This window comes from Erinaceus europaeus, chromosome 10 (assembly GCF_950295315.1).
Source record: "Erinaceus europaeus chromosome 10, mEriEur2.1, whole genome shotgun sequence".
NCBI classification, from domain to species: domain Eukaryota; kingdom Metazoa; phylum Chordata; class Mammalia; order Eulipotyphla; family Erinaceidae; genus Erinaceus; species Erinaceus europaeus.
Window position 1 is genome coordinate 2956890 of NC_080171.1, and position 14621 is coordinate 2971510.

Here is a 14621-nt window from a genome sequence, read left to right on the forward strand (position 1 = left end):
CAAACTGGGATCCTTACGCCCGTCCTCACGCTTTGCGCCACGTGTGCTTAATCCACTGCGCTACCGCCCGACTCCCAGATTTTTTTAAAAAAGGAAAGGAGAACAGACTTCTAAGGCCACAGGCCTCAGATTCAATTCCCATCACCACCATATACCAGACCTGAACACTTGAGTATTGCTCTAGTTTTTCGGTCATCTTTTCTCATGAAAATAAACCATAAAAAAGTTAAGAAACTGGGGGCTGGGTGGCAGTGCACTGGGTTAAGCGCACATAGTACAAAGTGCAAGGACCCACACAAGGATACAGGTTTGAGCCCTTGTCTCCCCAACTGCAGAGGGGTCGCACAAGTGGTGAAGCAGCTCTGCAGGTATCTGTCTTTCTCTCTCCCTCTCTATCTCCTCCTCCCCTCTCAGTTTCTCTTTGCCCTACCCCCCAAAAAATTTTGAAAAAAATAGCCACAGGAGCAGTGGATTTGTAGTGCAGGCACCGAACCCCAGTGATAACCCTGGGGGCAAATAAATAAGTAAACAAGTAAATATTGCTTATTAAAAATTTAAAAAAGATAAACCATAAAATAGGAGAATATGACTGCAACACAAATAACCAACCAGCAGCTGGTTGGCCATACCCAGAGTACATAAAGATCTTCGATGAGTCAAATTAGTCTCATAGCTTGCCATCTTGCAGAAGAAGAAGCAAATGCATTAAAGATGGTGAAAAGATCTTCAGTTTTGTTTAAGATGTTCAACTTTATGAGGGATCAGTGAAGTGAAGTGCAAATCCACGGTGAGAATAGCGCAGAGAAGGAACATAGTGGTGATGGGAATACTGATTAGACCTTTTGGAAAAATAGTTTGGAGCAATCTATTCAAGTTGGAAGTGAGTATTAACTTTGATCCAGCAATTCCACTTGTGAATCTATTCAAGTTGGAAGTGAGTATTAACTTTGATCCAGCAATTCCACTTGTGAATCTATTCAAATTGGAAGTGAGTATTAACTTTGATCCAGCAATTCCACTTGTGAATCTATTCAAGTTGGAAGTGAGTATTAACTTTGATCCAGCAATTCCACTTGTGAATGCGCACCCTAGAGAAACTCCAGCCAGAGAGGAAGAGACAAGGGTTGGGATTTTGATAGTCTTTTCGCTTCCAGTGACCCCAAACTGGGACCTACACAGATGTCTTCAGTAAGTAACTTGGGCTCTGCTGGTGAGATAAGCTGCTGTGCATTGGTGAACTGAAGACACACAGCTGTGGCGATAATCCACGTGGGTCTCAAAAACAGTGGCGAAATCAACTTAAGGTTCAAAAATAGAGCACGACTGAATCTCACGATAGAACATCCGCAGTGATCGTAATCAGGGAGTGGTGAGCGCACCTAAAGCAGGACGGCACTTTCTGGGGGAGGTGGAGGCAGAGGCCCTGGAACTGCTCATCTGGGAGGGTGTGCATGTCTTCAGTTCTTGACACTGTGAGTCTGGTTCCTGTGTGTCAACAGCAGGTGACGTGTAACATAGTCTCACTTGTGACAGATTTTGCAACTCGTTTACTTTTCCAAGCCCTGGGCTAAGTCCTGCAGAACAGCTCCTCCGTTTTATTCTTTTGTTTGTTTGTTTTATTGATTTATTATTGGATAGAAACAGAGAAATTCAAAGAGAAGGGGGGAGATAGAGAGGGAGAGCTAAAGAGAGATGCCTGCAGCCCTGCTACACCACTTGTGAAGCTTCCCCCCTGCAGGTGGGGCCAGGGGCTTGATCCTGGGTCCTTGCGCACTGTGATGTGTGCGCTTGACTAGCTGCGCCACTGCCCAGCCCTGACACTTTATTCTCCCTGCCAAAGCTCCCACTCCCAGTTTTCTGCTTTTTTTTTTTTTTTTTTGCCTCCAGGGTTATTGCTGTGGCTCGGTACGTCCTCTACAAATACACTGCTCCTGAAGGCTTTTTTTTTTTTCCTTTCATTGCTTATTGTTGTTGCTGTTATTATTATTGTTGCTGTCGTTGTTGGCTGGAACAGAGAGAAATCGAGAGAGGAAGGGAAGACGGGGAGAGAAAGATAGACACCTACAGACCTGCTTCACCACCTGTGAAGCGACTCCCCTGCAGGTGGTGAGGGGGGGCTCGAACCGGGATCCTTGCTCCGGTCCTTGAGCTTTGTGCCACGTGGGCTTAACCCGCTGCGCTACCATCCAACCCCCTAGTTTTCTGCTTTTATCCAAAGAAAGGGGAGGGGAGATCTGCCCCTTGTCTCCACCCAAGTGTGGAATGTTACCCCAAGCCCACTAATCTTTTCCTGTCTATGCTGACTGACTTTTTTCACTGCCTGTAGACTGTGCTTGTAAGGTAGCCCGCCTGCCTTCCTAACCAGCCATTTCTTGCCGCATTACCCTGAAGATTTTCAGGATTGTTCTCTCTCTGAATTGGAGATGAATAGAGTACATTTCAAACAAGCATTTTTTTTTATCAGTGTCTGAGAGATTAATAATGCCCTGAACATGAGGAAAGAACAAATTTAGAAATGTATGGGTCTAATAATAGCTAATAGTTATGTAGTTTTTATTATGTGCCAGACACTAGTCTAAGTCCTTTACTTATGCTTGTTAATTTACTTTTACAGTACTGTTATTATTATTCTATTTTTACATGTGAGAACACTGAGTCTCAGAAAGGTATAGGGCAGAGGTAGAATTTGAACCTTTCAGACTTCATGCTCTTAATTGCTAGAATACAGGCTAGTGGGCATTAGTATATCTTGATAGCTTTTTTTTTAAAGCACTTATCAAGGAAGCTCTAGTTTTTATTCTTTTTTTTGCCCGACAGAATTCTTCCATTTATCAGATCCTTTCCCTCGCCTCCTTCGGCATCTTCTCTGCCCACGTTTCTTATTTCAGACATTTCCTCAACTCCTGTTGGAGCATCTCCAGCTTGTAGCTCCCAGTATAAAGCGCCTCCAGTTTCTGTAGGCTAATGCCTAACACTTTAGTTGGCACGTTATAATTTACAAGTGCCTCTCACCAGCTGTCTTTCCCTTGATCCAGCAAGAGGCTGGGTAAGGAGTTTACTGGCCGTGACCTTGGACATGTTCTTCATCTCTTGAAACTTGAGGTGTCCCTCCCCCACCCCCGTCCCCAGTCTCTAAATAGTAACAGTTATCTACTTCATAGTGACGTATTCATTAAGTGAATATACATGCACAACGCATAGAATTAGTGCGTTTCTCTGCTGTCTGTTGTGCTTAATGTTAAACGTTAACCAGTCTTGTTTTTGCATAAAACGGAAATTAAATTTGATCTCAGTTTTGTAAAAGTTTTCTGCTTAAGTATGTATGTGTGTGTAAAACAACATTGAAAAGAATTATTCCAAAATATAAGAAAGTATGAACTTTAGTCAAGCCATTTGGACCACTTCCAACCACATCAAAAAGCTTAATTTTGTGAGTGTGTGTGTGTGTGTGTGTGTGTGTGTGTGTACATATAAATTAGTAGTAATCAATAAGGAATTTTGTAAGTTTACTTGGATCCTCTGAATGTCAGGTTAAAAACATTTATCTCGCACGTGGCACAGAAGTGTGAGGACGGGCGTAAGGATCCTAGTTCGAGCCCCCAGCTCCCCACCTGCGGGGGGGGGGGTCACTTCACAGGCGAGGCGGTGAAGCAGGTCTGCAGGTGTCTGTCTTTCTCTCCCCCTGTCTTCCTCTCTCTGTTTCTCTCTGTCCTAACCAACAATGATGATATCAATAAAACAACAATAATAACTACAACAATAAAACAAGAAGGGCAACAAAAGGGAATAAATATTTTTTTAAAAAAAGATACAAAAAAAATTCAACCCTAGCAGCTCTTGTTTGGCATGGTTACCTACTTACTTTCAAGTACTAGTTTATTGTGAAAGACGTGTTCTGCTGCCTTCCAAAGCAATTAGGAAGATTGGAACCCTCCACTGAAGGAAAGGGCGTGAGGTGGGCTGCCAGTGTTCAAATAAATACATCTGAGTTCAAATTCTAAACCAGGGGACTTCTTAACTGTGAGAGCCAGATGACTGGATGCCACTCAGTCTCCTTATCTTGAAATAACAGAGAGAGTAAGCAGGAGGTGGGTATCATAGCCCTCTGAGTGCTGCTGTGTTAACACCACTTTGTTTTTCACTCAGTGCTCTCCAGAAGGTGAGGCAGGCAGAGTACTGTGGGGAGCAGTAAAAAGTCCCAGTGCCTGCCTGCGTTTGAATCCCGACTGTCCTACTGACCCTGGTGCCCGTGGGTTCTAAGGGGAATTCTGGTGCCTGGTTAATTGGGGTTTTATGAGTCACTATAGGGTAGTATCATCAAGAATGGCCTTTGGATACGCTAGAAAGAGATACCGCAATAGGTATTGGAATGACGTACAATCCCACTGCAGCAGTGTCGTCCGAGGTCCTTCTGTCATGATACACGGCTTCTAAGGACCCCTGATGACAGGTGAGGACTTGCGGCATGCGAAGAGAACACTCCAGGCTGGTGGCCGTAGTGAGTGCAGATGCAGACGTCTTCAGAATAGCAGCAAGTCAGGTCTAGCGGCACACGGAAAGGACCATACACCATGACCAAGTGGGTCTTATCATCGGAGAGCAAAGATGGTGCGAGATACAAAAATCAGTACATGTAATATGCTACATCAATAGCGTGAGACATTAAAATCAGAATATTCATAGATGGAAAAGCATGACCAAACTCAATATTCTTTTTTAATTTTTTATTAGTGATTTAATAATAATTGACAAGACTGTGAGATAACAGGGGTACAATTCCACACAGTAAGATAACAGGGGTACAATTCCACACAGTTCCCACCACCAGAGTTCCATGTCTCATCCCCTCCCTTGGAAGCTTCCCTGTTCTTTATCCCTCTGGGAGTCTGGACCCAAATTCTTTATGGGGAGCAGAAGGTGGGAGTTCTGGCTTCTGTCATTGCTTCTCCGCTACTGGGTATGGGCGTTGGCAGGTGGATCGACCCTTCCAGCCTTCGACATTCTGTTGTAATACAAACTCTTAATAAAATGCGTTTAGAGGAACTGCATCTCAACATTCTAAAGACCTTGTGTGACAAGTTAGCATCATCCTCAGAGGTGAACACCTGAAAGCTTTTCAATGATGATCAAGAAAAAGACCAAGTAATACAATGTAAGCACTCCTGTGCAACACAGCCCTAGAAGCTGATGTGAAGGATGTGCATACCAGCCTGTGTGGAGGGAGGGTACAGCTGCTATCCAAGGAATCCTGCAATAGGCAGGACTTTCCATGACTCAGTCAGTGCACCGAAGGAACCAAGGAAGTCCACTTATTTCCTTCTTTATTTGCTGAGCTATGCTATCAGTCCATTCTTCTGGGGGCTGGGGCTCCGACATTGGCATCAGCTGTTCTTGGGGTGTCCCTGACGGCTGGTGAATATCATGTTTCAGGTCACTGTGCCCCAGTTTCTTCCCAGAAGGTTTGGAACACAGCCTCTTTGCAGAACTGCTCGGTCAGCTGAGACCTAGTGTCGGACTCGCATGCGTCCAGGAGTAATAGTGATGTGAAGCTGGCTTCCTTAGTGCCCGTTTTGTTGATTTTTCTGTTGGTCTCGATGCCTCCAAAAGTTCCTGATTGCCGGCATCTTCTTCTGTTTCACTCCCAGATAGAGGGTGCGAGACAGAGGGGGAGGAGAGATGCCACAGCTCTGCCCACTGCTGGTCAATCTTCAGCTTCATAGAGGGCTCCCCGGGGGTGGAGCCTGAAGCCCGGGTCTCTGTGCTCTCTATGAGGTGGACCTTTAACATTAACTTCGACCCACACTTAGAGAAGAGGCATAGGGCTTTACCCCTTGAAAGAAGAGTTATGGGAGGGGGTAGAGAGCATAATGGTTATACAAACAGACTCTCATGCCTGAAGCTCCAAAGTCCCAGGTTCAGTCCCCGCACCACCATAAGCCAGAGATGAGCAGTGCTCTGGTTAAAAAAAAAAAAAAGAAAGAAAGAAAGGTTATTAAAGATTTTACTGATGGACTGTGGAGATATCATAATGGCTCTGTAACAAGACTTTCATTCCTGGGGCACCACAGGTCCCAGGTTCAAACCCCAACACCATCATAAGTCAGAACTGAGCAGTGTCTAGTTGGAAAAAAAAATTAAATTGCTGGCATTTTATTTTATTTATTTGTTTGTTTATTTTAAAACCACTGCAGAGATTACACTTTCTGCTTGGCATCCCTGCTGTGACTTCCTTCCACAGAATAAGATACAGTCTTTTCATTTCACAGGTCTGCAATGCAAATTTTTTGAATACTGAGGCTCTTTTGTTTGAATCTTTTACTGAGGTGCCTATGTTAAATACTTTTGCTGTTCCACCGACTGAGTTTACAATAAGGATGGGAAATCATGAAACGCATATTGCAGTCGTCATTGTAAACCATCTGGTCAGTCCGGGAAAGCAGTTGCATTCTGTCCATCCTGAACCACCCCTGCGGCCTGGAATAGCAGGCAAAGAGGGTGCCCTGTCTGCTCACACAGTTGCTCACATCACGGTAGAGAAAACCAAAGCTGCTGTGCTTGGCTCCCTGTGGGTCCTGTGAAGGTGACGACTCACGCTCCCCACCTGTCCTCCTGCCTTTAAGACTTGCTGACGCGGCTGGCGGGTGCTGAAGCTGTGGGCCCCAGACAGCCCTCCCTCAGCTTTCTGCGGTTCCGACCCACGGAGAAGCAGGCTGCGCAGGGTGCAGGAGGGTGCATCTGCCTGTCAGGCTGGTCTTGTGTGCCCTCCTGATACAGCGTCTCTGAAAAATGTCCGGGTAAAACCTAAACAGGTTGCTTTTACTGTTTTTAGATCACCACCCTTATCAATCATAAAGACAGTACTAAAAAGTCCGATAAAACTCTGCAAGCGATACAGCGTGTGGGGCAAGCTGTCAACTTGGCCGTTGGAAGATTTGTCAAAGTGGGGGAAGCTATTGCCAATGAAAACTGGGATCTGAAAGGAGAAATAAACACTGCCTGCATCGAAGCTAAACAAGCAGGTGGGTGACCTGTCCGGCCGGCACACTACTTGGAGTGGGGAGTTAGCTGTCGCCAGTGAGGGTGTTGCTGTGTGTTAGCCTGGGGACTGCCCTGTGCAGGCTGGAGAACTAGCACCCTTGCCATCAGCCACTGAAAGCATAATGAATTAGAAGAATGTGCTTGGTGCATGGCCCCAAGGCCGAGTAGATACAAGAAGCCATATCAGGCATGTGCTGTAGATGACAGATTGTAAAACTTTTGAGTCCGAGGAAAGTCAGATAGTTTTGTGTTAGACGTTTTTTTTCCGGCTGTGTGGAAGAAGTGAATGGAAAAGAGGTGATTGAGAATGAAGAATAAATACCAGGAGACGAGTAGAATACCTTTGGACAGTATAAAATGCTGAGCAAGGCCGTATCCACAGGACACAAAGAGCAGGGACAGTTCACAGTATACTCGTTAACGCTGGTTAAAAAGACTGGTTGAAGGTGGTTGGTTATTGGCCAGATGAGAGAGAGGGTTCTGGACTGCCACTAGAGGTGGTAGCCATTCACTGGGGTGGAAAGTAGATTTCCAGGTGAGGGAGGGTGGCCCTATTGTGTTAAAAACTTGATAGATAGATAGATAGATAGATAGATAGATAGATAAACAGACACCACAGACCACACGTCCTCGGTGCAATGGTGGCTGCTTCGAACCTGGGTCATACACACGGCAAAGCAACAGTGTCCAGGAGACGTACTTCACTGGCCCTGCACATTACACGTTTCAAGGGATTTGAAATAGCTTACAATGCAACATACGTTCAGTGAAGCATTGAAATAGGAGGTAAAATGAAATATATTAGAAACCTTGGCTAGTCAGGCTACTGTACTTAAGCACGCAATCTAACTGGGTTCTTCCTGGAAGACAAGACAAAGATAGAGGAAAGAAAAGGTCGGGGGTCCGGGCGGTGGCGCAGGAGGTTAAGTGCACGTGGTTCAAAGCCCAAGGACCGGCGTAAGGATCCCGGTTCGAGCCCCTGGCTCCCCACCTGCAGGGGAGTCGCTTCACAGGTGGTGAAGCAGGTCTGCAGGTGTCTGTCTTTCTCTCCCCCTCTCTGTCTTCCCCTCCTCTCTCCATTTCTCTCTGTCCTATCCAACAACAACAACAGCAATGATAACAATAATAACATCAACAACAATGATAAACAACAAAGATGACAACAGGAAAAAAATGGCCTGCAGGAGCAGTGGATTTGTAGTGCAGGCTCCGAGTCCCAGCGATATCCCTGGAGGCAAAAGGTTATATAATTCTCTTTTTTGAAAGGAAGCAGAGCAGCCAGTCAAGAGGCAGAGCTATTTTATTTTTATTTTATTTTATTTTATTTTATTATTTTTCTTTCCTGGTGCTAAATAGTTGTGTGAGGGCTTGTACAACAATCTTTTACTTCATGTGCTGGGGACTTGCCAGAAATGTGGAGATGTGCTTCATGTCCCAGTTTACCTTAAAGCAAAAGAGGAGGTTCGGGTGAAAGGCCGACCCCAGTGTCAGTCACCTCGCAAGCTTCACCGTGTGTCCTGGCTGTGAGGAGAGGACACGTCACACTGACGACGGTTCTCCTGGCCTGTGGTATTCTGTGACCAGAGAGAGCCAGAGCAGCCCATGGAGCCGGCTTTGGTTTTGAAACTCTGTCAGGAGCTCCATCTGTGGCCTCTTGTTGTTGAAGTGCCTTTTTCATCTCGGGAAATAACCTCTCAAGAAAGCTGGTGGCTGGGTGCCTCCTGGAGGTAGGTTCTACGGGAAAGAGTCGTTTTTTTCTGAACAAGTACAAATTTGACTTAATTCACTTTAAAACATTCTTGAACACCCCCCCCCCCCACCTGTAGTCATCCTTTCCTTCTGGACAATTTGGTATTCATTTCAGGTCAATTATTTAAAAATCACAGTAAAGAACTAGATTTCACCCCACTTGCTAGCGGTGTGATACTGGGCACTGCGTGCTGTTTAATCACAGCCTTGCTCAGCTCCAGGACACTGAACTTGGGACCTTAGAGCCTCAGGCAGGAAAGTCTTGTGCAAAAGCATTGTGATATCTTCCCATACTTAATTTATTTTCTTTATTGGGGGGATTAATGGCTTACAGTTGATGGTACATGTGTGACACTTCTCAGTTTTCCACATAACACATAACCCCCTCCCTTCTAAAGCAAGGCTAACGTGGTGGCTGGGGGCATGACTTGGCCCACAGAGCCTGGGGCTACCATGCACTCTCCAGCTTACCTGCCACCTTCTCTCTGCCTGAAGTGAAACTCTCTCTCTCACACATATGCAGTAAATAAAATGAAACTTGGAAGCCGGGCGGTGGTGTAACAGCAGTGCAGGGACTGGCATAAGGATCCCGGTTCGAGCCCCCGGGCCCTCACAGCCGATGAAGCAGGTCTGCAGGTGTCTGTCTTTCTCTCCCCCTCTCTGTCTTCCCCTCCTCTTTCCATGTCTCTCTATCCAACAATGATGACAGCAACAACATCAATAACAATAATGACAATAAACAACAAGGGCAACAAAAGGAAAAAATGAATAAATAAAGTTTTAAAATAAAATAAATGAAACTTAAAAATAATAATAAATAAATGGAGCCAGGCGGTGGCGCACCTGGTTGAGCTCACCTATTACAATATGCAAGGTTCTGGGTTCAAGCCCCTGGTTCCCACCTGCAAGGGGAAAGTTATGCGAGTGGTGAAGCAGGGCTGCAGGTGTCTCTCTGTCTCTCTCCCTCTCTATCTCCCCTCCCCTCTCAGTTTCTGGTTGTCTCTATCCAATTAATAAAGATAACTTTTAAAAACTAAAACTAACTAAATAAATAAAGCAATTGGGGAACTAGGTCAGTCAGCAGAGCATGAGACTTCTCTGCCCGAGGTTCCCAGGCTGATTCCTGACACTGCATGTACCACGGTGGTGCTCCGGCCTCCCTGCTCTCCTCTCTGGCTCATGGGAAATCCATATATATGTGTGTGTGTGTATATATATACATATATACTTTTTAAATATTTTATTTATGAGAAAGGAGAGAGAGAGAGAAAGAACCAGACATCACTCTGGTACATGTGCTGCTGGGGACTGAACTTAGGACCTTGTGCTTGATGCCTTACCCACTGAGCCACCTCCCGGACCACTATATACTTTTTTTTTTTAATGTATGGGGAAAAAAAAGAAGAAAAAAAAAGGCTGGTAAGGTAGCTTACTTAGTATATTTGCTTTATCATGGGCACAACCCAGATTTGAGCCTGGCCTCCAGTGGACCTGTGGGCAGCGTCAGTGCGCTGGGGGTGGGGAGGGAGATGGTGTTCTCTTGTCTGTGTCTCTCTGTCTCTGACTTTCTAGCAGAAAAAGTCATCCTGTAGGTGTGAAGACCCAGTGATGACATTAAAATACGGCTGGGCACTGGGTGGCGGTGCATCAACTGAGCACACACCGTTTCGAGCCGCGGCGAGCCGAGCTGAGCCGAGCCGAGCCGAGCCCCGAGGCCCTGGGCCTGAGCCCCACTCCCACCTGTAGGGGCGTCACAAGTGCTGCAGTAGGTGTGCAGGTGTTTGGGTTTCTCTCTTCCTGTCCTCTCAGTTTCTCTCTGTCCTAGCTAAAAAAAAAAAAGAAGGAGAAAGAGAAAAAGAAAGAGAGAGAAAGAGGGCCGCCAGGAGCGGTGGATTTGCTGTGCAGGCACAAAGCCCCAGAGATAACCCTGGTGGCAATAAAAAAATAAAAATAAAAAATAAAATAAATGAGGCTTATGTTAGTATTTGTAGAAGTATTTTGGCATGGTACACATGACACATGAGACGTGATTCAGTGTAAACATTAGTACTCAGTCTCGTTGTTTAAAGCATTTACTTTTTTTTTTTCCTCCTGTGTGACACCCTTGCCTTGTTTTTACTTGGCTATTAGCCAAGTTGTGTATTTTATTTGGGAGGCCAGGACATGCTCATGTTTGACTAGAGAGTTAAATGTAGCAAAAGAAAAATGACGACCATCAAGCAGTGGTTCAGTCTTGTGACTTTTCCAGGAAGCCCGTTTCTGGAGCAGCCTCTACTCTGGACGGCGTCATGGTGTTGAGGAAGCACTGAGCTTAGTGCTGGGCTAGCCGAGTGCTGCCACCCCACAAGCGTGCCAGCTAACGCCCGGGACGCCGTCAGGAAAGGGGAGGCCGAATAATGCCACTCGCGCAGGCTCATGTGTAATAACTTTGGCAACTGAGAAGCAAAGGGACAGCAAAGGGAAGGAGGGATATTTCTCAGAGGAACGGAGAGAACGGTCTTCTCCTCTCAGCTTCTGCTCACAGAACACAGACAGCAGTTTCCCCCCATCCCTTCTATAAGCATTGCCCTGGGCGGCTTTGCTTGGTTCTAGGTTTGTTTTCCGTACCAGGAATCCCACCCAAGGCCTCGCACATGTGAATTTAGAATTTGGTCCTGATTTTTTTTTTTTTTTTTTGCCTGCAGGGTTATCACTGGAGCCCAGTACCTGCACTACTAATCCACTGCTCCTGGAGGCTATTGTTTCCAGTTTGTTGCCCTTCCTGCGCTTGTAGTTATTGTTATTGTTTTCATAGCTGCTGCTGTTGTTGGATAGGACAGAGAGAAATGGAGAGAGGAGGGGAAGACAGAGGGGGAGAGAAAGACAGACACCTGCAGACCTGCTTGACCCCTTGCGAAGTGACCCCCCTGCAGATAAGGAGCCAGCGGCTTGAACTGGGATCCTTACTCTGGCCCTTGCGCTTTGCGCCAAATGTGTTTAACCCGCTGCGCTACCCCCCAACCTCCAGTTCCTTTTTTCTCTCTCTCTCTCTCTCTCTCTGCACGCTTTACTTTGAAAACTTTGTACTAGTTAAACTCTCACTGTGTAACTAATCTACACAAACTTCCCCACTAAAAACTGAAACATTAGGGTTTGGGAGGTAGCTCAGCCAGGACAATGCACAGGTCACCATGCTTAAGGGCCCAGTTTGAGCACTCAGCCCCCTGAGGCATCACCTGCCAGGGAAGCTCCACCCCTCGGCGCCTCTGAGTATAAACAAGCCAGCTGGTGTGTGGTCTGGGGCTGAGGGCTTGAGTCTCTCCTTTGCAGCCTTTCTCCATCTTCTTCTTCTTCTTCTTCTTCTTCCTCTTCTTCTTCTTCTTCTTCTTCTTCTTCTTCTTCTTCTTCTTCTTCTTCTTCTTCTTCTTCTTCTTCTTCTCCTCCTTCTCCCCCTCCTCCCCCTCCTCCCCCTCCTCCTCTCCCTCCTCCTCTCCCTCCTCCCCCTCCTCCTCCCCCTCCTCCCCTTCCTCCCCCTCCTCCCCCTCCTCTCCCTCCTCCCCCCCCCTCCTCCTCCTCCTCCTCCTCCTCCCAGTCAACAGCATCAGGTTGAGCCTGATGTCAAGTTTCGAGACCTCCTTTGAATCTGGAGAGGTGGCAGTCGCAGCCTATCTGATGTGCTCTCACTAGACTGACCTTTCTAAAACTTGACTTTTACTGTGTTGAACCTCCTGGTCTGTCCATGAGCATTTAAATACTTCTACACAAAATGTCCTGAGCTGATCAGACTAAGGCTTTTGTGAGAAAATGAACTCACTAGGTAGAGTGATTTACTTGGGACTTAGCTTTGTTAAAACCGCCAGTGGAGAAGACAGCTTTTCTAGGGGATTGGCAGTGAACCCGGCAGAGTAGTTTCTGCTCTGTGTCCTAAGAGGCAGAAATTCAACCAGCTGTGAGTCAGGCTTAGTCTGTTGTTGAAATTTTCAGCAGGGAAGCTTTTGCTTGTGCTCTTGTTTTGTTTTTGTCTGCGCAGAGGCCTGGCTGGCTAACAGATGTTATTTGTTTATTAATTTCCAATCTCTGGATGATTTTCCCAGCCCCCTTTTAAAAAATTTTATTAGTGATTTAATATTGAATTACAAAATTATGAGATGACAGAGATCTAATTCCCGCCACCTGAGTTCTGTGTCCCCATCCCCTCCATTGGAAACTGCAGTGGGTCTCCCAAGGTCACAGATATGGATTGACTATTATTTCTACAGCTATCTGTATTTATATATATTTGCCCATTTCTCCTATGGTCCTGCCTTCTCTTCCTTCCTAAATCACACCTACTACTTCTGAGTGTCCCTCCTTTATTTCCCCCTTTTCTCTCCGGGTCCAGGGCCCTTTTTTTTTTTTTTCACAGCAGGTACCTCTCTTTGGAGCCCAAAGCATTATCATCTCTGCTGGGTATCGTCATCTCTCTCTCTCTCTTTTATTTATTTATTTTCCCTTTTGTCACCTTTTTTATTGTTGTAGTTATTGTTGTTGTTATTGATGTCGTCATTGTTGGATAGGACAGAGAGAAATGGAGAGAGGAGGGGAAGACAGAGAGGGAGAGAGAAAGACAGACACCTGCAGACCTGCTTCACTGCCTGTGAAGCGACTCCCTTGCAGGTGGGGAGCCGGGGGCTCGAACCAGGGTTCTTGAGCCAGTTCTTGCGGTTTGTGCCTCCAGGATTATTGGGGCTGGGGCTCGGTGCCTGCACTATGAATCCACTGCTCCTGGAGGCCATTTTTTTCCCCTTTTGTTGTCCTTGATATTTATAGTTGGTGTTATTATTATTGTCATTATTGCTGCTGTTGCTGTTGGATAGGACAGAGAGAAACGGAGAGAGGAGGGGAAGACAGAGAGGGGGAGAGAGAAAGACAGACACCTGCAGACCTGCTTCACCGCCTGTGAAGCGACTCCCCTGCAGGTGGCGAGCCAGGGGCTTGAACCGGGATCCTTTCTCCGATCCTTGCGCTCTTAACTCGTCGTGTCTCTTGAGTGTCATCTCTCCTTGGGATTAAAAGCTAAAGACCCTTCAGGCTGTAAAGATGGGCCTTGATTGCTCGTGTTCCCTCTCCGTGCCACCCCTCCTTCTTAGAGGCCAGATCATTGCTTGCTGTTTGCTGTCTCCCTTTGCTTTTAGCTGTCTCTCCCCCACTCCACCCCACCCCCCTACCCCCGTTTTCCTTCGTGCTTTCATATTTTAGATTCTTCTTTGGTTATTATTTCTTTGTATTTCTCTTACTCCCTTGTATAGCAAGAAACTTATTAGATCATGTAGTTTGTCATACTACTAGGAGCAGAAGTGACAGCATTTCTCAAACTTGTTGGAGACAAAAACCTGTTGCTAAGAACATGTCAGAGAGCTCCTTGCAATATACCTGGCACTCCAGGTGGAGGCGCTGTTTCTTGTTCCTGAAAGAAAACTCTAGAGTCCCGCCTCTACCCATGGAACACACACACCTTCACGATTTCAGAAGCACAGTTTCCTTTGTATGTGTCTTATTCTGAAATTCAACTCCACAACCCCCTCCCGGTTTTCTTTCTCAGGAGAAACAATTGCAGCCCTCACAGATGTAAGCGGCTTGAATCATCTGGAAACTGATGGCCAGATCACGATTTTCACAGACAAGACAGGAGTTGTAAAGGCTGCAAGACTGCTCCTGTCGTCCGTGACAAAAGTGTTGCTGCTGGCAGACCGAGTAGTCATTAAGCAGATAATAACATCAAGGAATAAGGTACTTACTTGCCCTTTTGGGTTTGTTTTTATATTCTTATCTTTCTTTTTTATTTTTTTTTTTAATTCGTTAAGGTCAACGGCAGA

The 14621-nt window shown here is 46.1% G+C and overlaps 2 protein-coding genes across 2 annotated transcripts in view; one reads left to right on the forward strand and one right to left on the reverse strand.

Moving 5' to 3' along the window:
* ABITRAM (actin binding transcription modulator) overlaps window positions 1–14621 on the reverse strand; it is a 378866-nt gene that overhangs the window by 303365 nt on the left and 60880 nt on the right. The window lies entirely within an intron of this gene.
* Window positions 1–14621, forward strand: part of CTNNAL1 (catenin alpha like 1) — a 72490-nt gene that overhangs the window by 5775 nt on the left and 52094 nt on the right. Inside the window, exons 2-3 of the mRNA XM_060198986.1 lie at window positions 6830–7019; window positions 14348–14535. Coding sequence (XP_060054969.1) covers window positions 6830–7019; window positions 14348–14535 — 378 coding nt within the window. The remainder of the gene's footprint in view (window positions 1–6829; window positions 7020–14347; window positions 14536–14621) is intronic.